We start from the raw sequence: 22,597 nt of genomic DNA on the forward strand, positions 1-22,597 counted from the left end.
ATAAAACCATTAATATTATTTTAATTAATGTTTCATGGTCATGGCGATGCTGCCTATATTAGCATGAACTGCATAATCTATGTTGTTATAATGGCATCTGTGAAAGCTGCGTCTGTTTTATCACGGAGCGGGACATGGATTGGCAGCACCGCAGTGACCTTTTTTTCTTTCCTTCTACGATGTGGGTTGTCCCTCTCGTCTCCTCCCCTTCTTTCCTTTTCACTCTGACTCATTTATCCAGTGAGCCGTCCTTGAGGCGGTACAGCATTAGGCAGGTTGTTAACACAGGAGAAGAGGGCGTTCAATGTCATGTCACCGTGTCGCAAAGCATGACAGAGCTGGGGACTGGGCCATCTTCCCGAGGAAATAAATACATCGCCATCTTCCTTTTCAGAGTGTAATGGTCTGGATATTACATCTCCTGTGGGGCATTACAGTCCACGGACAATAAATCCATCCTACAGACTGGTGTGTGCGTGAGGCTTTGTGTGTACATATATGCTATCTAATGACCGCAGAATGTCTATGTGCATGTACCTACATATGTAAGTGTTTCTGTGGGGGGTTTATGTGCACAGTATGAAGCAATTTGTCCCCTGGAGAGAAAGTGATCCACTGTCTCTTCACTTCATCAGCTGGAAGCAGCTAGGCAGCCGTAAATCTCAATTACACAGACCCCTCCCTTCCCCTTTATCCCTCCCTTCCCCCTCCCTTGCCACAGGTGACAATGGACCGAACTGACTGCTACTGTTACGTTCCAAGGCTTACCATTGGCTTCGGGTTGAGTCTGAGAGGGTACGGCCATGTAGGGGTCCTCCCCTTTGTCTGAACTCATGGGGGGATCCTTCCTCTCCACCATGCGGCCCCGCCCCAGGGGGCCATCCGCGGCCTCGGGGAGGGCCGTAGTGGGAAGGGAGAGGGTGTGGTGGTGGCGGTGGTGATGGTGGCCTGCCGGACACAACACAGGTTAACTGACTCTCCTGGCAGTCAGGGACCAGCTTCAGTGCATGAAAGCACATATCAGCAGGGGTGCTTACACACGCACACACACACACACACACACACACACACACACACACACACACACACACACACACACACACACACACACACACACACAGCTGCTGGGCTGTGTGAGGCGACAAAGTGTGACCCTAGGCAACTCATTAGTGAATGTGCGTGTGTGTGTGTGTGTGTTTCTTTTTGTCTGTCATTCTCCACGTCTCTATATCTTCATCATTCTCCCCCCTCCTGTTCTGACTGACACTGTTGGGCCGTCACAGCTGAAAAGAGTACAATTGTATTTCTCTACAATCACCGCAGGGTACCTGCCTTTGATATGAAGGACAAGAGACAAAATTTCTTTTCCCTTCGTTCCTGTCAAGAAGTCTGCCAGTAACTTTACTTCAGCTAAAGTGTTTCTAACTGTTCATATTCATCCTGCTACCTTTCTCAGGCTAACTTTAAATCGGACTTTCCAGTCATTTCTGAAGCTGTGTTTAATTCATTTCGATGTGCATCGATGACTTCTCCGAATCAAAGTCTGTATGAAACAGCAGCTAGAAATTAGTAGTCATTCCACAACTGTTTTTAATCATATTATCAAAATGAAATTTGAAATATTTTTCAGTCCCAGATTTTCAACTGTAAGATTCGCTGCTGTCAGTCATTGAGTGTAACAGTTTATCAGAGAAAACACACGACTTAAAATTATGCTTTTTCAGACAGTATATTAAGTAACTGTTAATTTACTGTTCATTAATTAACAGTGGCTGCAGGAATATGCACACATTTTTTTTCATCCTGTCTGAAGACGTTGCGTTTGATTTGGGGTTCACCCTTCAATGGGATATCATTTTACTATAGTGTGGTGTTTACATGCTTCAATGCATTTAATTGAAAAAAGTGTGACATGCATAAAAATGTCAGATTTGCCATGTATTTGTCTTCCTCAACAGCTATCTTAATTATCTGGTAGGTTTTTGATCAGCTTCTGAGGTTGCGGTTTTAGCATTGCTCTTAATTCTTTGATTAGCTCTGAGTTTGTATTCAAACCAAACCATCTGCAGAGGAGAATTCTGGCTTGGAAGTTGCTATGTTCGGAAACCACTGCTGTGTGTGCCCCCGTGTGTCTGAGTCAACACAGAGGGCATGCTCGTAACAAAATGGAGCCTGAAAGTATCAGATAAATTGTTTACCTGGTACAATTTTCCTTCTGATCAGATGCTTCTTGCACCCCTCTGAAACTCATTGAATCGCTATTTATTTTAACTGAGGTGATTTTGTGGGGCACTTTTATTCTATTTGGGCTTTTAAACTGATTATAAGCAGAATATCGGGCTCCGTGTAAATGTACCCATTAACACTGAACAAAATACACCAGCTGTCTCTCAGTGGAAATAAATGCAGTGCTACTGCAACACAGTACTCTTTCATTTGTGGAGGATGGATCATACCTCCCTCGTCTCTGTCCAGCTTTGCACATAATTCAAACAGTCTGTGCTTTGCTGTCTCTGTCTGTCTTAAGTTTTCTCAATTTCTTTCATAGGCAGAATTTGTACACGAGCTTTGTCTGAGTGTTTATTTTCAAACCATGATAATCACATTACCATCCCACATGCTTACAGTTAAGCCACCCTACACAATTCTGAAGAAGCTATATATTGTGTTTAATGTAATGTACTTGAGCCACATGTGGGTTTTATTTTTTTTAATCTTCCCTAGATGCAGAGTGACAACACTTTTATCAACACCCTCTTGTGGAGCTCAGCCCCCAGTTACCATTTTGACATGCTCTCTGCGTGAAGGAGGTGACAGCAATGTGCGCGTGTGTGTGTGTGTGCGTTCCTTTTCAATATGTGTTTAGGCTTGTGTTTGAAGATGGGGAGGCATTTCAGAAGGCTAACGTTGATGCTGCTGGTAGAGTACGCACAACAGACACCTACACACAACACCACCCAGAGCCTCCTCCTCCTCTGCGTGGCGTGGCAATCATTAAAATGATTTATTTAACTATTGGCCCAAGGCTGAGAGATTAGTGTGACAGGCCTATTTTATAATTCATTCCCCCACCGCCAGGGGAAGTGCAATTTAGGCAGATGACACACATAGAGAGAGCTCGGAGCCTCAGAGCTCCTCCACAGATCAGGGGAAAAAAAAAGGACCTAAACTGCCGACGGATGCACATCCCTCTCTTTCTACAGATTAAAAGAGAGGCAACGAAGTCTAGTCTGGAGTAGGAGAGAGGAGAATGGAGAGAGGGCATTTATTTATCTTCAAATCCATATCAACCACTGACAGATAGATGGAAGGGCTGAGAGTTTGTTTGGGTGGGGGTGTGCTGTAAACTGGGTGTGTTTAAGTGTGTGCCTGAAAACACACAGCCCAGCCTGTGGAAGCATATTTAGCACTACAGGGGTGTACACCAACACAGATGCTTTTCCATGACCCTAGATTTCCAAAAGGAGGGAGAATTCACAGTGGGGTTACAGCCACAGGGGGGGGTGAGTGAGAGAAAGTGCTGGGCTTTCTGGTACGACTTCAAAATATCTATTCTTGTCATTTTGTATGGATCTGACTGTTTTGATCTGGCAGCTGCGAGGTACGTGTGTGAGAGAGAAAGAGATTCACTAAAAACAAAACTAATGCCTCCTCGGATTAGATAAAAATAAGGTGGATGTGAGAGTAGGTATGGGTGATATGGATAAAAGGGACTTTACTGCAGGCTAATCACATCTGTTTATCATTCCTTAAAAAGACTTCAGTGAAGAAAATGGTATCAATCGGCAGCAGTGAAGTGTGATTGTAATATTGTGTTGTGGGATTAGGAGAGTAAACATATCTGCTAGGAAAGGAAGCCATCAGTAGAGCTGTGCGCATGTATGTCTGTGCATGTTTACATTAGCCCTTTTGAATTAAGCATCTCAAACTGTGCAAAGAGTCTGTGCAGTTAGAAGGAACATATTTCGAGACTCTAAACAGGCCAGTTTCATTTCTTGCTCTCTCTCTCTCTCTGTCAGCACATATCCTGTTTAATGTGCACGCTGAGACATTTCTTTACCATCAAGGCATTTAACCACTAACAACTAGAGCTATCCAATTAGCAAAGCAAAGGTCAGGGATAATCGATGCTGTTGCAAAAGGGGATAAGGGGATCGGGCGCTGGGAATAAGGAGGAGGGGGAAAAAAAAGGTCTAACAGAACTAATAGAATCAGAATCAGCATTAAAGACTTTTAATTCTGATTTCTATCACTACGACCTTTATTCTAAACACCATGAGGAGCGTGGGGAGAAATAATATGAGCAATGAAAGTGACCGAGTGTACTTTAATGTTTCATTACCTTCGTAACTGGAAGGGACGTCTATCAAAAAGAAGGAGTGAAATCAATTCAGTTAAAACCTTGAGTCATTAATAACCCTTCTTTATACATGTGGGAGGAGTTTTCATTTCCTTGAGAGGGGGATGATTGACTGACTAGATGAAAAGGTGTGGCCGAAGTTAAAGACTAAGGGGAGATGAAATGCAGCTCCTGTCTTTTATTCGATTGCCTGTGCGGTACATGTGGGATACTTACCATTCAGGGCCACAAATGTATCTAGAAGAGAAAAGAAAAGAAATGAGGGAGAAACCTGTTAATGCTTGCAGTAAAGAGCGCTTATGCTTTAACATGATCAAAAGCCATGACTTTTAAAGTAATTTAAAATCGACTCAGTGCTCGATATTCTCCCAGCTCTAATCAGAGGTGATCTATATAGCTTCTACAGCTAATGAAGGTCCAACACAATGGGTTCCCTTGACTAAACATACTAATGAAACTAGAGGGAAAATGCCTCGCCTTTATTTACTCTCAGTAAACAGTTGAAATTGAGATGAGATGAACCAAAATGAATGATTTAATATCAAATTGTTTTGAAGTTTCTTTTTCTAACTGAGCAACTCAGTAGAATATCAACAAGGTTTCCATTTGGATAAACCCAAACTGTTAATTCTGGACATGAAAAGATAAGAAATACTGTCTCCATTTATGTGCCATTCCCTTTGGTAGAGTAAAAGAGGCCTTTTCAATACTTTTTTGGGCTGACTCGGTTGAGAGCCCCTTCTTGTTTTGTGTTTCAAAATGAACCCTGTGACTGCTCACAAGTGAAATCCCTTCCCTGTGTTTCGCTGAATGTTTGTGTTGTGTTTTCGAAGCGATTTGCAAGAAGGAACTCGGTCTTTGCGCAATAGGACACAGCACTCTATTGACCGGGGAGACCAGAAAGCAGCGGGAAAAGAAGAGGAAGAGGGCCGAAAGGGACAGATGGATGGAAGTGGGTGAAAGAGAGGATTGTGAGGGTGGAACAGACGGGTGGGAAAAAAGGTAACAGCAGCAAAGAAGGAAACGGAGGGCCGAGAGAAGAGGGAGATGGAGTTAACAAAGAAGAGAGAAATGGTGGTGGGGGTGGTGGTGCTGGTGGTGCTGGTGGGGGTACAGAGTGAAGGAGGAAAGATAAGAGTGAAGAGGGCCTGCTTACTTTGGCAGTCTCCCAGGCCATCTGTGTTACCATGCTCCACGTCCTGCTCAAAGGCTGATCTGCGGGGAACAGAGACATCATGGTCAGCAGCGGAAAACAGGCCAGGCCATGCAGGCTCACCACACCTAACAAAGTAACAAGGCTATAGGAAAGCAAGCACAAAAACACCACCAAACACAGCACATCCTATGCTAACACACAGTGTGTGGTGCAGAAAGCCCTTTGCTGGATCAAAATGAAAGAACACCTAGCAGGTGCCCCGGAGACCTAAAATCAGTGGCTATGAAGAATGCACGCAGGTTAGTAAATCCATAGCCGGCACAGGACTCATTGCCAGAAGTGTTGATAAAAACACATTTTCTTTTATATGACTGCACTGAAAATTATTATCTCACGTTGTAAAGCAATCAAAAAATTTGTACCCCTAATTGCTTTCTTGCTGGGAGTTAGATGGGATTGATGCCTCTTCTTATCTACGAGGTAAATGTGAAGCTACACCCAGCCTAGTGTAACAAAATATCTGGAAAATATGGAGAAATGGATAGCCTATACCTCACTCATTACTAGTATATATCTTGTTTGCTGAAAGATTAAACTCAACTCAATTCCATTAGATTCAAATTTATTATATAGACCCGAGAGAGGTATCAATCGTCTCATCGTACTCTTAGAAAGAAAGCAAAAGGGTGCATTTCCCAATTTGTTGCTTTCATGAGAACTTTACTTTGTACAGTCTTCTATTACAGTATGCAGTTTGTGACTCAACTCGCTTTAGAGGAGATGAGTGTGTAGTTACAATCACATGGGCGAAGACCGGAGCAGTGAGGGGTAACCATGCTTGAGGGCCATCATATGACACAGAGGGAGAGAGTTTAGAGATGTGATTTTCTGATGCAATCTGCACCAAGACCTGTTTTCTCCCCGAAAGACCACCGAGCAGGCAGTAAGAAGATCTGTGAAACAGAGCGGACCAACTGTCAACCAGGATCACGATCACGCATGACAGCTCTTCACAGTCCTCCTTAGCCCACCCTCCCCATCCCCCCTGCTACTCCACCTCCTCCTGCTTGTCCGCCCGCCTCTCATCTTCTTCACCCTCCACTGGTCACAATTACAGAATGAAGAATCATTTTCTAAAACAGCACCTTCCACCCTTTGTGGCCCGATCAGAGTCAAAAACGTGTGGGAAAACAAGCAGAAGATTTTAGGAAGAAGAGGCAGTTGGATTTCCGTTGTTTGGTGCTCAAATCAACATTTACCTTGTGCATATGTTGGAGATCATTGTAAAAAGTCCCAAATTAATTTACTACTTATCTTTTTTCCCTGCTTTGCCAGAACCTTAATTTGAAAGGAGACGGTTAATTTTACAGTTTCGATAACTAATTCCCCTTCAGTTTCGAGCACAACAACAACAACAACCACATAATAGCAGCATCCTCTTTTCATATCTGGGGGTACAGTTAATCAGCTTATCTGATTTGCTTATCGTACACAGTCATAATCACAAAGCAGACGCAGAGTTGCACATTTGAACCTGTCTAAGCACCAATGCAGTCTGGGCACTCTCGGTATCTGCTGGGTTTTCCTCAACAACATCATTACCACGTCCCACCCTATCATGTTATTTGGCCTCCAAAACACAGGTGCGGTCATGGTTTCCAATTCAAGCTGTTAGTAACATCACAGAAGACAAATTACTAATGAGTAGACACACTATACAGATGCAGTGTCTGGGCTTTACACGTATAAAAATGAATGAACCAAATTGTGAACCTTTAGTTAAAGGGTTCATGTCCCACAGCGGCTGCATTATAGCAACAGAAGTGCAGTCTGTTCAAGTGTGACATTACAGATGGTTCAGCTCAGGGTTAAGATCCCACTGAAACTACATAATGCATATTTAAATCAGATTCAAGCTACACTGTACATAACTGGAGGCAGCCAGGCCTTTCATTTTATAGTACCTTGCATCAGATGTGATTATTACGTGAGATATGTGGTTGCACAAAGAACTGCTTGCTGAAATGCAGGTCAGGCATAATAGCATTAATTATTCATATCAGAAGTGAATGGGCAGCCAGGGATTCCATATACTGTGTGTACAGTGTAAAGAGAGTAAGCATAATGTTCCCTCAAAGTCGCCGATTCACTGCTTTGATTTACAAAGGATCAGGGGCCTCATAAGAGCACATTCATTCAGTTTAATCCAGAGAAAACTCATTGTGGTGTTTTAGACAACTGCTGAAAATAATTTAAAATATGCTGATTGTCATAAAACCATAACTGGGCATTTTGTTTACAAAATTAGTACCATTCAGGATCATATGCAATTAAGCGTATGAACAATGGGCAACTAGGGGCCATATTGCAGGAAACCAGAGTGCAAGCTGTTTATAGGCAACGGGTATAAGAGGCATAACTTCACATGGGAAAGCTGGCACACTGGCATCAGGGCCAGATGGAAGAAGAAAGGAGGGGAGGGTTACAAGAGAGAAAGAATATGTCAGAGGAAAGATAGAAAAAGAAAGATGGATAAAAATAGACATGCAGACAAGGATGGATAAACGCAAGTAATGCGTAGCTGATTAGGTAGAGAGTCAAGGAAGAAGGGATTTTTTTATATTTTAATGAGGCAAATAGAAAGTAAGAAAAGCAGAATGAAATTGTCTTCTCTGCAGGGATCCGTTTGTGTAAGCAAACAACAAAATGCCACAGACTCTCCCCTCCCTTATTTTATCCATCCTTCTGTCCAGCCTGGCAAATGTTTTGAATAGCTCACCACAGACCTGCAGTTCCTATCAGATCTAAGCCCCTCCCTCTCTCACTTAAAAATATTGTACAGTAAAGGAGCGAGGTCATCTGCCCTCTTAATGCCTGTGTCAGCTCCTGCTCCTCCTACTGTGGAAACTCAATCAGAACAGTCCACCGCTCTGGCTTTGCAGAGTAATAATAGGATGGGCAGAGTGCATGTGCGTTTTTTTTTTTTTTCTTCTAAGTTTTGTGTGTGCATGCGGGTACGTGTGCCTTTGGTGTATTGGCATGCCAGACCAATCATTTTGCAGGAGTGGGATCAAATTCATTCATCGTCAAATCGCTAGTGGAGCACCGTGCCTTTTGTTATGACTTCATCTGCAAAATCTTTTTTCCCACCACAAAACTCCATATGCTGTTTGCTCCGAAAGCATAAACTGGTTGTGTGTCATGACTACAGCCACAAATTATAGTTACTGCGACCATCCAGCTTTCCCAAGCACTGCGTACCAAACCCCGAGCCCGGTGCAAACAACACTTTCCTTCCATTCATCCTTCCAATAGCCCCTTCAGCTGAAGGAAATTGCAGTTACAAACCATAAAATTAGAAAGATCACAGATATGACAAGCAGAGAGAGGACTGGCACCTGGTATGACAAAAAGGTGAAATGCTGTTTTCACTAGTTCAATTCAACCAATTCCAAAGCAGTCCAAAGATACCGTTTAAATGAAAAATACACCATCAGCGATAAATGTAGTACAGAATCACGTGGTGGACATAGTGAATGTATCTAAACACTACAGTACCCATGAGCCTGCCACTGGAGGTAAAAAGGCAGAGCAGTAGAATAAAACAATTAGTATCATAAGCAAAAGTTAACATATCCTCCTGAGACCTTATGTTTTCTGTAGTGGTCACAAAAAAAGTTCAATTTAAAGATTCCAATTTCCACAAAGCATATTAATCAGCTTACCGGCATGCACAACAGTTAACTTATGTGAGCCGAGTTTTTAATACATATATTTTCAGAGAACTAGATGCCTAAAGTATGCAACTATGTGATTTTGATTGTGTTTACTTACTTGGTGTCTCCAACCACCTGCCTGCAGGCTCCTTCTGAGACCCAGCCACAATATGGATCTCTGGAGGCTATACAGGACCTGGAGGAAAATTACACACACTATTGGGCACTGGTATACACTTGTATCTTGTTTTCTTCTTTCAGAAGGATTCAACATTGTGTGACTGCTTGAGTAGGAATGATGATCTAAGTAGGGAACTTACTTCTTGCACCTCCCGTGCCTTTCACACCGAGAGAGCGGCACTTTAACCACACAGGAGGTAAAGGCAACCCACAGAGCGTGACTCTTGCTGTCTATCTGTATACCTATGATGCGCTTATCTTCTACTCCATCTATGCTGCACCTAGAGGAGGATAAGAAGTAAAAAACGATTATCATGTTATTTCTTTTCAAGTGGCTGTATCGGGCTTTTCAGTATATACTGTTAGAATGATGAATGCTCTGACTGTGAGCACAGAAAGTCCAAACCACCTGCTCTTTAAACTTTCTATTAGCAAAGGGGTAGCCAATCAGAAGAAATCTGGCTTGAAGGGAGAGCTGGCCTTAAATGAAGAGGAGCTAAAACAGTTTGTCTAGTTTCATGGGATGAACTAAAAGGGCTGAACAAAGATCCTGCACGTGATAAAAAGGAAACAGTGTTATAGACTAGTTCCCCATTTAACTACATGGTAGTTTGAAGACAGAGTCGAGAAAAAAAATTGAGTCGCAAAATGAGATTTAGCTCATTTAATGAGAGAAAGAGGAAGATTAGGCAGAGAGACAAATTGCGAGGTCAGGGAGGACAGAGATAATGCTGGACTTGAGAACACGAGGTCACAAACAGAGCGGGAGATAAAGAGAGATCAAGAAAAGGGTGATACAGATACAACAGATAAACAGACAGATGGGCACTGTGAGCAGTCAGCAATAATACTGCACTTAACTGGAAAATCCACTAACACTAACTCAAAGCACTCCACCACCAACCTGCCCCCTCCAACTCCACCATTTCTCCATCTCAGCTAGTCTTCTTTGTCTCAACAGCCCCACAGGAGTGCACTGTAATCCCTCTGGGGTGTGTCAAGCATCACTCTATCCCTTCTCTCTCTCTCTCTCTCTCTCTCTCTGTTTCTCTCTCTATTCTGCCATCCAACTCCTGGGATTTAATCTTTCCTTCGCAGAGCTTTGGTCCTGCATTAACGCTCTAAATTAGGGCTTACAGTCCATCTACACTGGGTAATGCACAGGCCTACGCTGATCCGGCCAGGCAGGCAGGGAAGCAGGCAGGCAAAGTCACACGCTCTGTGCGGCTAAAGCCAGATGGCCATCAACCAAAGAATGCTCGGTCCCAGCCAGAGAGACACAGAACAGGAGAGAAGGGAAAAAAGAGGAAGATACAGGGAGGAGGCAAGAAGGAGACACAGCAAGTAGAAGTGAAGAAGTAGAAGTGAGGGCCTGCCCTTCATCCCCGACATACGGCTCATCACATGGTCGCAGCATGTTGGATAATCAACACTAAGAGCCTTGAAAACCCTCCCGTCAAGTCCTCTGTCTCCTTCCCTTCTTCTTCTCTGCTGCTACACACAATCATGCACGCTTCCCATCTCTTCCCTCTGGTCTTTACCACTGTTCTCTCTCCCTCCTATGTTTGTGCTTCCATTCGTTCCCTCTCATCTATTACCTCTCAACCAAATATTTGTTTTGGCAGAGTCAAACTGTGGCTGATTTTTCCTTATTCACTTATACTTCAGATGCACAACAATGCCCAGCTCAACCCTCTGTACCAAGTTCATGAACACACACACACACACACACACATGCACGCACAAACACACTTACATCCATACATGCACCAACAGATGTGTAATGTATTAGCAAGAGATCCCAGGCTGGCTCTGAAGACAAACACAGACCTCAGCGTGAGTGTCTATGTGTGTGCTTCCTTTAATCAGCCGAGGTTTTGGAGGAGCTCAGCTCTGCTGTGGTTGCGAACCACAGTGCTACGTTATCCAGAGCCTTAAGGTCTATGTCTTTAATTTAGTAGCTGTGGCTGGGCAGAGTGTAACCTGATAAAACTCTTTTAAATGATAGAGTAGCCATCTGGTTGGCTGGCTTCACGACATAGCTTGGGTCAGGGGAACTGACTGGTAGTGATGGAGCTAGTGGGTTGGTGGGTTGGCTGAGCCGATAGATGGTGGAAACAAGCAAAATTAAACACATTTGCTCTCTATAGAGCACACACGCATGCATTAGCTGTACTTTCTGTGTTTATAGCAACTGTATCCATGTGTTTCTCTATTTTTGTCCATTGCATATACAGTACATGTATGCTCAGGGTTACATACTTGTCAGAGTTGTAGACACTAAGTTCCTCAAGAAACAGGCTCTCATTGAGGAAGCCGTTGTTCATCTTGGCCAAGAATTTGAGGATGATGCCTTTCTCAGATCCGAGGAACACTACTGTGTGGTTTTTATATGGACCTGCCTCACTGTCCACCACAATGCGTGTCAGTCGATAGCTGAAAAAAAACAAAAAAAACAATAAGTCAATGAATTAGTCCGTTAGCCCACAAACAGAGGAAAAGGTTTGCCCACTGGATGAGCAACATCAACAGCAGGGACATAATGTAACTGTTTTGAATGTTTCCTTCCACATCTGGACCACATTCAAAAACTGATCTACAATAAATCTGCGCCATTAAACAGCAACAGGAAAAGGTAAACAAAAGAACAAAAAAACTAGGTGGATGTCATTTTCCAGATAATAATTACCTAATCAGCCAATCAATTAACGTGACTTCCATCACGCACATCAGATGTCTAAAATAGACTAAAAAACAGCAGGGGGTGTGCATTAATCTCACTAACTCATTGTTATTTGATTAGAAACTTAGTCAGATGAGCCATAAGGCCTGTCAGGTGGTTCCTCAAGTAAAAACGTTGCAAAGAAGTTGCTTAAGCAACAGATAACAAGCTCTACTCTCTTTTCTAATTCACAGCTGCTGATCGCACAGTTTGGCTTAGCACCAGTTTGATGTGCATAAAATTATGGAGCACACCAAACACTTTAAGGCTGGCAAATTAGGCACCTGCCAATCAGTGAGTTCTGGACCGGTGCCCTGCTAAGCTTGTGGGTGAAGAGGTTTTCAGAAACACCTCCTGAGGCTATTTACTTTTACCAGCTGATTTCACAGATGCAAATATCTATCTGAGAAACTGTTTAAATTACAGCAAAGGTATGGTTCCCATTAGTACACCAGAGTTAATTCTTCAAATGCCTGTTTTCATCATTTCTTTAACTTAAGAAGATGAGAGGGTACTCCGAAATGTTGGAAGTCGACGTTGGCCCTGATTAATGTTTATTGTGAAAATGGGCAAAAGGTAGATGAAGAAAAAACAGGTATTATTCTCAAAGAGAATTTGTCTGGGGGTGATGATGCTAAATTTAACCCTACTCGAGTACAGTTTTACAACATGAGCCCATTTAAAAAAAAAAAAACAAAATACAAGGCCACATCCTCTTATCCTATTCGCTGCTTTTGTTTTCTTCATATATCCTTTGAAATGCTCTGTGCCTCTGGCTTTATCTAGTCAACATTATCATCCGTCTGAAGATTTAATTTGATTTTGATCTATTCACTCATAACAGATGCCCCAATAACCATTTCAATGAGGCTGATCCCAGTTAAATAATACAATCTCAAAGAATAAGACATTCACTGTCTTTCCTATTCAAGATAATAAAAATCACAAGAAGGGGATTCTTCAGCGTCTCACCCGTCTTGGTGATTCATCGTGCCCAGACAGCTGAGGTCTCTGCCACTGCACAGCAAGTCTCCAGCGGTCTCAAGATGGAAAAGATTTTTCAAATTTGAAGTTCTTTCTGTGTATTGAGGTGTCCCCTCTGGGGTGTAACAAGGATCAAATCCTATTACTGATTTCATTTCCAATTGACTTCAGCTCAAGAACAGTATTCCACATTGAAACCACGACAGATATCATAAGAAGCCTCACTTCTCTTCCACCACATACGCTTTCATATGTGTTTCATGCTGTTTTTTTTGAGCCTACATAATACTTTTAACTACCGCCTTTGACTTCCCTCCAAACTCTGCTCACTGTGGTGACATTTCATATCAATTTAAACAGTCTGATTGCAGATTATGTAAAGATAAAAACAGTATGTCATTCATAATGTATTCTTGTGATATAACACGCTAATGAACACAGAGGGTTGTAGGGATAACCTTGATGAAAGCTGTTCATATTCTGACTAAGCCACTGCAGTATGTAGGTCAGACCTCGGCAAAGTAGCAGCAAGATGTGATATGATGCAAATAACTTGTAAAACGTATGAAGAATTCTTTATGTAGCTATCTTTAAAGTGATATTACCACCACTGAGGCCTGTCAAGGGTCTGGCAAGCTGCACCAACTTTAAATCTTGAGCAGCTGTAATCTATATCCAAGTCCAAATGAAAAAATAGATTTTTTTTTTACTTTTTACCAAATGCTCCGTCAGCTACTTTTGCCCTGCCGATGGGATGGTGGTGTGCTGTCGCCCCCCCTTCCCCCCCCAGAGGCTGGAATGTCTGTGCGCAGTGCAAGTAAAAGCCAGACAGACCTTTATGATCAAACAGCATCAGCCACAGTGCACTGGCTTTTGAGAAACGGGCTCAACTACAGAAACTCGGAGGAAAGTCACCACGGAACAAAAAAATCTCCTGAGAGGATTTTAAACAAGCGACAAAGAGCTGAACTCACTGGCCTCATGTAACTGACACATTTCAGCAGGAAGATAAGCATCATTAAGGATTCAAACTGTTTGCTTTGTCTTCATGACATCACCGCACTGTCACTCAGGGAGAAAGCTAGTATAGATAGGTGTTTCCTCTACTACAATGAAAATAGGTCAGTGGCTGGAGTACTACTTTCTTTTAATGAGCCTGATTCTCTCAGCAGCACTTCATGTAATTATTATCCTGGACTGAAGAGGCTCATAGCCCCGATGACGATGCCCTCTGGAGTGTGTAATACTTACCGAACCATGGTCTTGAGAAACCAGGGCTTGTTAGCAATGGAGGGTACGGCCTCGTCCATCAGAGGATGCATCTTGATGAAGTTGAGTGTGTCATCAGGGAACTCATTGGATACCTTATACCTCTCCATCGGTGGAGTACCGGCACAGTTACCAGGCCTACAAATGGAGTGGAGGAAGAGGAAGATAACAAAGAGGAGGGATAATGGATGAGGAAAAATGGTGAATAAAAGAAGGAAAAAGCACAAAGGAAACAACTCTACTTTGCCCATAGGAGGAATAAGCCATTTTTCAAAGTAAGAGCTCCAACAGAAGAAAGAAAATTCAACTTCTTTAAAATCAATGAAAGCGCTGCTTTAAATGACTAAACTCTCATTCCAAGAGGCTTTGGTCGCATAGGAGGGCACAAGATGTTTCTTTTTCTGTGGCTTCAGGGTAAAGCACTGAGACATTGTATCTATCTGATCCTTTTACGGGGAGCTGGGGAGCTTCTTGTAAAAGAGAAGCCTCTTTTGATAGCCTATCCCCTTTGCAGCCATCTCACCTCTGAGAGCCTTTAAAACCCTTTACTACATGGTCTTTGATACCTTGCCATAGCATATAATCCACACCAGATCCTAGATATATTAGCCAGCTGTCCACTGAATGTCTGACACTGTCAACATAAAAGGACCAAGAGCTTTAAGATGGGAATGTGAAGGCACGACTAAAGGAAATAATGGAAAATCAATTAATTAATTAATTACAAGCCATTCTCTGCATTCCTGTGCACATGCCTATCATCCATTAATCACGTCACTACAGAGGACTTGACATTTTCAAGTTCATCTGAAAAAAATGCAATCCTGCAAGAGAAAGAGGAGTGAGAACTCTAGACTGATAACAAACTGTTATTATTTTGTTTTGGTGTTTTTTGTAACTAATTTAAGGTTGTTTTGGGGTTAAAAAATAGAGTGCGAAATCGATGAAGACTCTAACATCAATGTTGATGGGGTGGGGGGGTTACCAAGGAAAAGTCATTCATTATCTACACACAGAACATCAAACTTCTGCTGATCTGTATAAAGGACTGTATAATAATTAACTCCTCATAATGCAACTCCCATGTTTACATGCAAGAGCCACAAGAATTCCACTGAATGGCATTCTGGTGTGAAACTAAAATGTGATTAGATGAGTATTCGTCATTATATGGCGGCTATGTGCATCTGAAGCCGTTAGAGACGCATATGAATTTACAGTAAATTATCTTGTGGGCAGAATAAAGCATGATTAGTGGAATTTTCTCTATTATATGGTGGCTGTGTGCGTCTGAAGTCGTTTAGAGCAAATTATCTTGGGTGCGCAAGATAATAACTCGTGCACACAAGATATAAATATCAACTTATGGGACTTTAGGGACTCCACAGAAAACAGATGACAGATGAGTTCACGTCAGCTGCTTCTAATGTTAAGTTAATCTCCAAATTGTTACAGCTAAATTAAGCATGAGCATTTGCAAAACAATTTATCATTCTAAAAGAAGGGAATAATAGTTTGTGCTAGAACTATAACATTTCTGTTGGTACATTTTACGTCTGGGCGCATATGGGCAGCAGAACGGAAACAGACAGCTCTTAAATACGAAAATCTGTAAATGATTCAGTATGAGTGTCTAACACATGGAGGAACAGTCTGCTGCGGGGCCAGACCTAGGTGGCTTTGTTACAACTCTCCATCTGTTTGCTCACAGATAAAAGGTCTGAGCACACCAAGGGACAGAAATGAAATCAATCACATCAGTTACTACAGAAACAATGGCGGGTATATCTGCTCTTTGAGGCGTCTGACCTTGTTGAACACAAACAAGTAATTACATGCTAATTGAGGTAAGCGAGTGAACTCGCAGATACGCACATTCACACAATGCATGGAGATTAATGCACAGAATACAGTACGGGCTCTCTGATGGTGAGGAACTGCCTCACTAGCCATATGGGACACACACATGCACATGCACATGTACACGCACACACACACACACACACACGCGCATGTTTATCATGGCCCAGATCTTTGTAGAAAATCTCTCTCTCTTTTTTTTTTTTTTCCTGGAGGAAAGGAGAGCATCTCTTAGTGCGCTAATTAGTTTGCAATAGATGGGAGATTGATCAGGTTGGTACATTTGTGGAATTAGCCAGCCATCTGTAAAATGATGTCATGCTTCATTTATTGATACTGATTTAGCTGCATGTGGGGTAAGGGGAGATGGTGGTGAGGTAATGGATTATGAGTGCAGCTTCAAAGAAAGGTGGTCTCTATGAGGGTGTGCATATGTATGTGACACAATCTGACGCATGATGATTATTTTCTGACTAAATTAGCATGGCGATATACTAAAATATGAGGCAACATGAGTTAAAAATGTGTGATATTATGTGACATAACAAGTCTTGTGAATTGATTACGGAGTCCCGTATCTTGTCTGCGTATGTGTGAGAGAGCCAGGACCGAGGAGAAGAGCAAAAGTAAGTGACTGAGTGTACTGTGTGTGTGTATGTGTGACTGAGTTAAATCCCATGTGTGCCTGCGTGTGCGTGAGCGTGCACACTGGTTAATTAACTGCTGTTGTACCTCGGCTTGGGAACCTTCTCTTCAGGAAAAGGTGTCCAGGTGGAGTCTGGCGATTTCTGTTCTTTGAAACGCCCCGTGAACGTGTTGGCCACCTCCGCCATGTCATAGGCACACACTGCTGAACCTGGAATACTGCCACGACACACACAAGCACACACAACTATATAAACAATCCTCTTGACTGAGCATATCAAAGAAACACCTTGCTATCACCAGGAGACAGAAAAATGGATTTACAATCGCTTTTCAGAAGGGTTAAATCCCTTGAGGATGGCTTATTTTAGCTGTTGCCTGTTTACACTGGGTGATACAGTCAAGTTTTGAGTGTTGTGAAGGTTCTGCCAGATTAAAAAATAAAAAGAGGCATGTTGTTTATCCTCACTTCCCCTAGTTATACAAAAAGACACATTGCACTTTCCACTATTTTTTTTATAGAATTAGATTTTTTTTTATTTATAAAAGCAATTATTTGTTTTGTTCTCTATTGATCACCATGTCAGAGCATTAGTAAATACACTGCTGTGTTACTGTAGACACTAATTTATGATTTCATACATTCCCTTACAGTACTCTCCAACAATGACTTTCCCCAAAAGCCTCCAGGCATCAAAGTTCATCACCAGTCCATTCTTGGGCCCAAATATGGACAACCGATTATTTTACTATTGCTTTTTCATTTTAAGGGGAAAAATACCCATTTTATGATCGCAGTGGAGCCACTGATTTCTTTGTGTCTGCGTGAAATCAATGCATAGCAGATTACTGAGTCATTTTTCTATTTTTTGTGCTTTTTTTTTTCCCTGCTCAGAAATAAAAACTAAGGGCAGTTTACAGAAAGAAATCTCTTTTTCTCTTTCTCAGCTTGCTGGATTTCCGTGATGTTACATCATGGGTTAAACTCATCATGTAGACATTTGGGAGACAGCAGACACAAGGGCAGCATTATTGAGAGCAAGGTCAGAAAGCTGTTAATTCTTGGCTTAGCTACTAAATTACAGTAATTACCCTCTGTATTCGATATGTGCAGAAAGTTAGACAGTCGTATGTCTGTTTACACCGGGCTGCTAACGAGACAGAATTAGCTGGCCGGTTAGCAAAAGACTGGGCGAGACTGCAGCAACCCAGCCAGACAATCGAATGACACAAAACCCTGAGTGCTGCCTACAGTTTGAATGTGCTCCCTTCACCCCCTGACTATGAAATGGAAAATTAATGCCAGGATCAAAACTTCCGCTTATAGAAATTTTCAGAGGCACTGCTTCATTGGGTTTTAATGTCCATTAACCATGCTCAATTGCCTTGTCACAAGCAATTGTCTTATCTGCTAAAAAGCAGCCATAAAATGGAAAATTACAATATGTGTGAGCTATCAGCCAAGCTGTATGGCTTTGTGGTAATTTTCAATTTAGATAAAAACTCTCACTGACTGGGAATATGAAAGCCGTGCAGAATGTGAATTATAAAAGGGAAAATAAGATTAAGTACCTGCATGTCAAAAGGGCAACAACACTGTTTTGACAGAAGATGTTAATGTTGACCCAGTAGGTTCAGAAATTACACACCGCCAAGAGGCATGGCAGGGACACACACTACCAACGTTAACAAAGGTCAGACTGTCAGAATGCTGAGGAATTTCAAAATGTCTTTCAAACTGAGAAAGATAATCAGTTTAATAAACGGAAAGTTCATGTGTTGCCACATGTGAATTTATTTGAGATGCTTGAAAAAGCTGGAAAGAAAACCTTCAGCAAACAAAGTTCATTGCTCGCTTTTCACTACTTAATTACTTTTATGCTGTTCTGTCCTTCTTACCTGTTGTAAGGTGTGGAGAAAGTTGCCATCACTACATCCCTCCCATTGATGTGAATGACATCGGTCACAGCTTGCAGGATGTTGAAGTAGAAGTGGGAGTCACCGGGGATGGAGCAGTTCAGGCGAGACTTTAGAAATGAGGTCCACTGCTTCTCCAGAACACGTGGCGATCCACCTCGGTCGTTCTTACAAACCCTTGCCACCCGCGGAAACACGACCTGAGAAAGCCAAACATGGGTTATATTTAAACAGCTCGAGATTTTATCTTTATAATCACGCATATCACGTCGATAATCTCGGCATTTTTACTGCTCTAAGGCCTGTCTGAATGAGAGAAATTTTTGGTACACCACACTGTATTAATCTGGGGTTTCATCACTTTTTAGCAAATTAAAGACAGAAGAAAACTGGTGCATTTGATATGCTGTTAAACAGTCAGCACCTGGCAACAGAAAGTTTAAAGTATACAGCTTCAAATGGGACCGAGCTCTGTAATTACAACTCTGCCATAAGATCACGTAGCCAGAATTGTAATTAGTTGTTGTGACACTATACTTAACAGCTATAAATCTTACCCTGAACTGAAATTGATGGTGTGAATGGGTGCAAACATGCATTTAAAACAGATCCCTACACACACACCCACAGACAACCACACACACACACACACACACACACACACACACACACACACACACACACACACGCTCACTCTTGCAAACACACCACAATCGTCTGCTTTCCCATTGAACCATGCACAAATATGAATTAAGCAATGCAGCAATTCCAGCTAAGACTCTAAAACCTACACAAGCCCATTCAGTGTGAAATTTTAGATTACTAAGATTACATAAAGTGTATCAGTGGGTCACATTTCTACACTTTGCTAATCTGTGAGTGACTTGGACACAACTTGACACACACACACACACACACACACACACACACACACACACACACACACACACACACACACACACACACATCAATGGTCCAAATATACACATCGCTTTGCTAAACAAATGCCTTACTGGAGGCTTTTTAATTCACTTGTGCAACGAAAGGTTTATCCTTTTGTATTTTCCGGATAACACTGTAACAACCCAATATTAAACCTAAAGCAAACAACTTGCCACAGTGGATTTATCGGTTTGCCATAAAGCACAGACGACTGTTTACATTGTCAGGGTAGGCTAGTCCTTTGTGTAATAATAAAGAGATATCATTCACTAAATGTTAAATTGCTCTCTGCGCCATCAGTTCTACCAGCACATACATAATTATACTGACACTGCTTTCAAAACACCCGGCAGATTGAGAGGCCTGATCTGTATTCATGCTCTGCAATAACACATGGCTGTCACTTCTGGCAGTGAATCCATTATTTCTATGTTACCTCCGCTCTGTTCTCATCTCGTCCCCTCTGTCTTTCTCACTCTCTCTTATGTGTTTCCTTTCATTTATTCTGCAAAATATAAAAGGAGTGATTCATTTGCATAACGTATTTTCTTCTACCTGGTGTCCAATTAAACTTTTGCAGGACAGGGCCCAAAACTGAAATGAAGAGATTAATAGAAAAAAATTCTGTCCCTGTGGTGCAATACCTGTGGAAAGCTTGTTTTTTTTTTCTTCTTCTTCTTCTTACACTTTGTCTCAGTTCTCAGAGACTCTGAGGTCTTGGGAAACACTGAGAGGATAGGCCAAATGGAAGCAATGCAGGACGGATCCGGATGTGCAACTGAAGGAATATATTTAGACTTCAAAATGGGATTTCAAGACATCCATATATTTTCTTTTTGAACCTATTTTAGGTGCTGTATCCTGCCTAGTGTTTATCTGTTGCTGAAAAAGGGTTTGTCCACTTTACTGCTCCTGAAAGTCTCCTTCCCGTTATATGATACCCATATCCTGTTAGTTTCCTCGGGCGCTTCCTGATTCTCCCGGTAAATAGGAAGTCATCTCTGATTAGAGTTCAAACAATAGTCTGTGCTTACCTTTCCCATTGTATTGTACTCCATAGCAATTTCCCGAAAGAAAAAATAGATGAAGTCCCCATAATTGACTGCCTGGACAAAGTAGGGCTCTGCAGGAAGAAAAAGAAAAACTAGCATGAGTCAAAGTGGCATTTTTTGCCGTGACAAAACAGTTCTGACACCATATTTCACAGTAAACAGCGAGAATATCTGTCATATTATGCAGAAAGGTACTGACTGCGTGCCTTGAGAGCCTCAAACTATCATCCATCATATCAACAAAACAATTCACATGCAAGAAAAGGCGGATCTCTCTATTGGGTTTTGACAGACTGGACTTGTGCTTGTTTCTCCCCAGGGCAGAGTCATTTCAACAGGTTGGCAACTGCATCAAAACGAGCATGTAGCAAAAGCACAAATGCTCCAGCTCTTCATACCGTCATTCATACACAGAGACACAAACACATTTTTGCACATGAATCATACAATACAAACACACGGTCACACATGCATGTCCAAACCCTAGTTGTTTTGGGGGGGGTTCTAACTTGTCAGTCAGCCTGGCACTTTCCAACCACAGGGACTGCATTTGTGTGTCCCCCACTCACCTTTCAGCCATTTGGAGTCATGTTTGACAGTGCGAAGAGTCGGGCTGTCTCCAAGGCTACGATAGATGACCGCATCGATCGCTAGAAAGTCTGTTACCGTGGCCGAGTACAGCTTGCCATCTGGAGAGCGAACACAGAGCGAGAAAGAGCAATAAGGAGGAAAGATGGAGACAAACAGGGAGGGGAAGGAATGAAGAGAGAGAAGAGACATAGGGAGACATAAAGGAAAAGAAAAAGAGTGAAGAGCGTAAAGTTAAATCAAAACAGAAATGCATAAAGCCACCCAAAGACTCCTGCTCTCTGTGGTGAGATACACAAACAAGTTTCACATGGCTCAAATGTGGAAAATGAATGAATCACACAAACAGAAGGCGCTCTTTGATGGACAACAAACAGGCCGTACACACACTTAAACATTTGTAATTGGCCAGTCTTGCAAACACTCTCCGAAAGCACAAACACCGTAGCCCTACTCTCATACAGTCTTAGAGCACCACAGAAACCCACAGTCGCATGCTTACATGCGCACACATACACACACATTCTTCACTAACACAATCCACCGTGAGCATGACCTCAGCCTGCCTCAGCTATAACCACAGTGGAAACTCAAACTACATAATTGAAAGGATAGCAGTCAGAGGAACCCTGTTGATTACTCAGTGCTTCCAGCTTCTTCCAAGCAGCTCTGCTACACATTAACTGGTCAAGCTAGGCATTTACTCTTGTCCTCTGCTTTAAACCGGCAGGGACAGATCATCAATACCGCCATAAATCCTTTCACAGCAAATGTGTATAGGGACCGAATGTCTTTAGCAGCCTGTGGGTTCATTGCACCAGAAGAATCTCACCACGCCAACGGAAAGCTGACTCATTCTGGTCACATCCATTTGTGATTTATTTTAATCTTAGGCATTTTGAATGGAAGTGAATGAGAGACAAAGAGAATGCCAGAAAAGTACAATAGGAGGCACATACAGATGAATCTGTTACCACAGTACTATTAAAGCGTGTCCAAAAGGCTCCAGTAAGAAGAGCAATGTAGCTCCAAGTCTAATGACTTGCTCTAGTGCATGTAACATAGATTGGCTTTCTTTTTTGACATGTCGGAGTACTGCCATTAGAGTAAACCGCAGGGTATTAAGAAGAATATTAAATACAACCGCAACTAATCCCTCACTCAAATACACTCAACTTTCCCATCTAGCTCAAACGTTTAATAGCT

General features: G+C 42.2%; 1 protein-coding gene across 3 annotated transcripts in view; it reads right to left on the reverse strand.

Moving 5' to 3' along the window:
• Positions 1-22,597, reverse strand: part of sema6a (sema domain, transmembrane domain (TM), and cytoplasmic domain, (semaphorin) 6A) — a 119,102-nt gene that overhangs the window by 14,167 nt on the left and 82,338 nt on the right. Inside the window, exons 8-19 of one of the 3 annotated variants that reach the window (XM_030737056.1) lie at positions 21,373-21,492; positions 20,786-20,874; positions 18,792-19,009; positions 16,980-17,111; positions 14,370-14,525; positions 11,675-11,848; positions 9,553-9,693; positions 9,351-9,428; positions 5,517-5,575; positions 4,577-4,597; positions 4,343-4,363; positions 769-948 (exon numbers count right to left, since the gene is read on the reverse strand). In XM_030737056.1, coding sequence (XP_030592916.1) covers positions 769-948; positions 4,343-4,363; positions 4,577-4,597; positions 5,517-5,575; positions 9,351-9,428; positions 9,553-9,693; positions 11,675-11,848; positions 14,370-14,525; positions 16,980-17,111; positions 18,792-19,009; positions 20,786-20,874; positions 21,373-21,492 — 1,389 coding nt within the window. The remainder of the gene's footprint in view (positions 1-768; positions 949-4,342; positions 4,364-4,576; positions 4,598-5,516; positions 5,576-9,350; positions 9,429-9,552; positions 9,694-11,674; positions 11,849-14,369; positions 14,526-16,979; positions 17,112-18,791; positions 19,010-20,785; positions 20,875-21,372; positions 21,493-22,597) is intronic. The other 2 variants (XM_030737057.1, XM_030737058.1) reach the window with 2 other exon arrangements.

Source organism: Archocentrus centrarchus, chromosome 9, assembly GCF_007364275.1.
Source record: "Archocentrus centrarchus isolate MPI-CPG fArcCen1 chromosome 9, fArcCen1, whole genome shotgun sequence".
In the NCBI taxonomy this organism is placed as follows: Eukaryota; Metazoa; Chordata; class Actinopteri; order Cichliformes; family Cichlidae; genus Archocentrus; species Archocentrus centrarchus.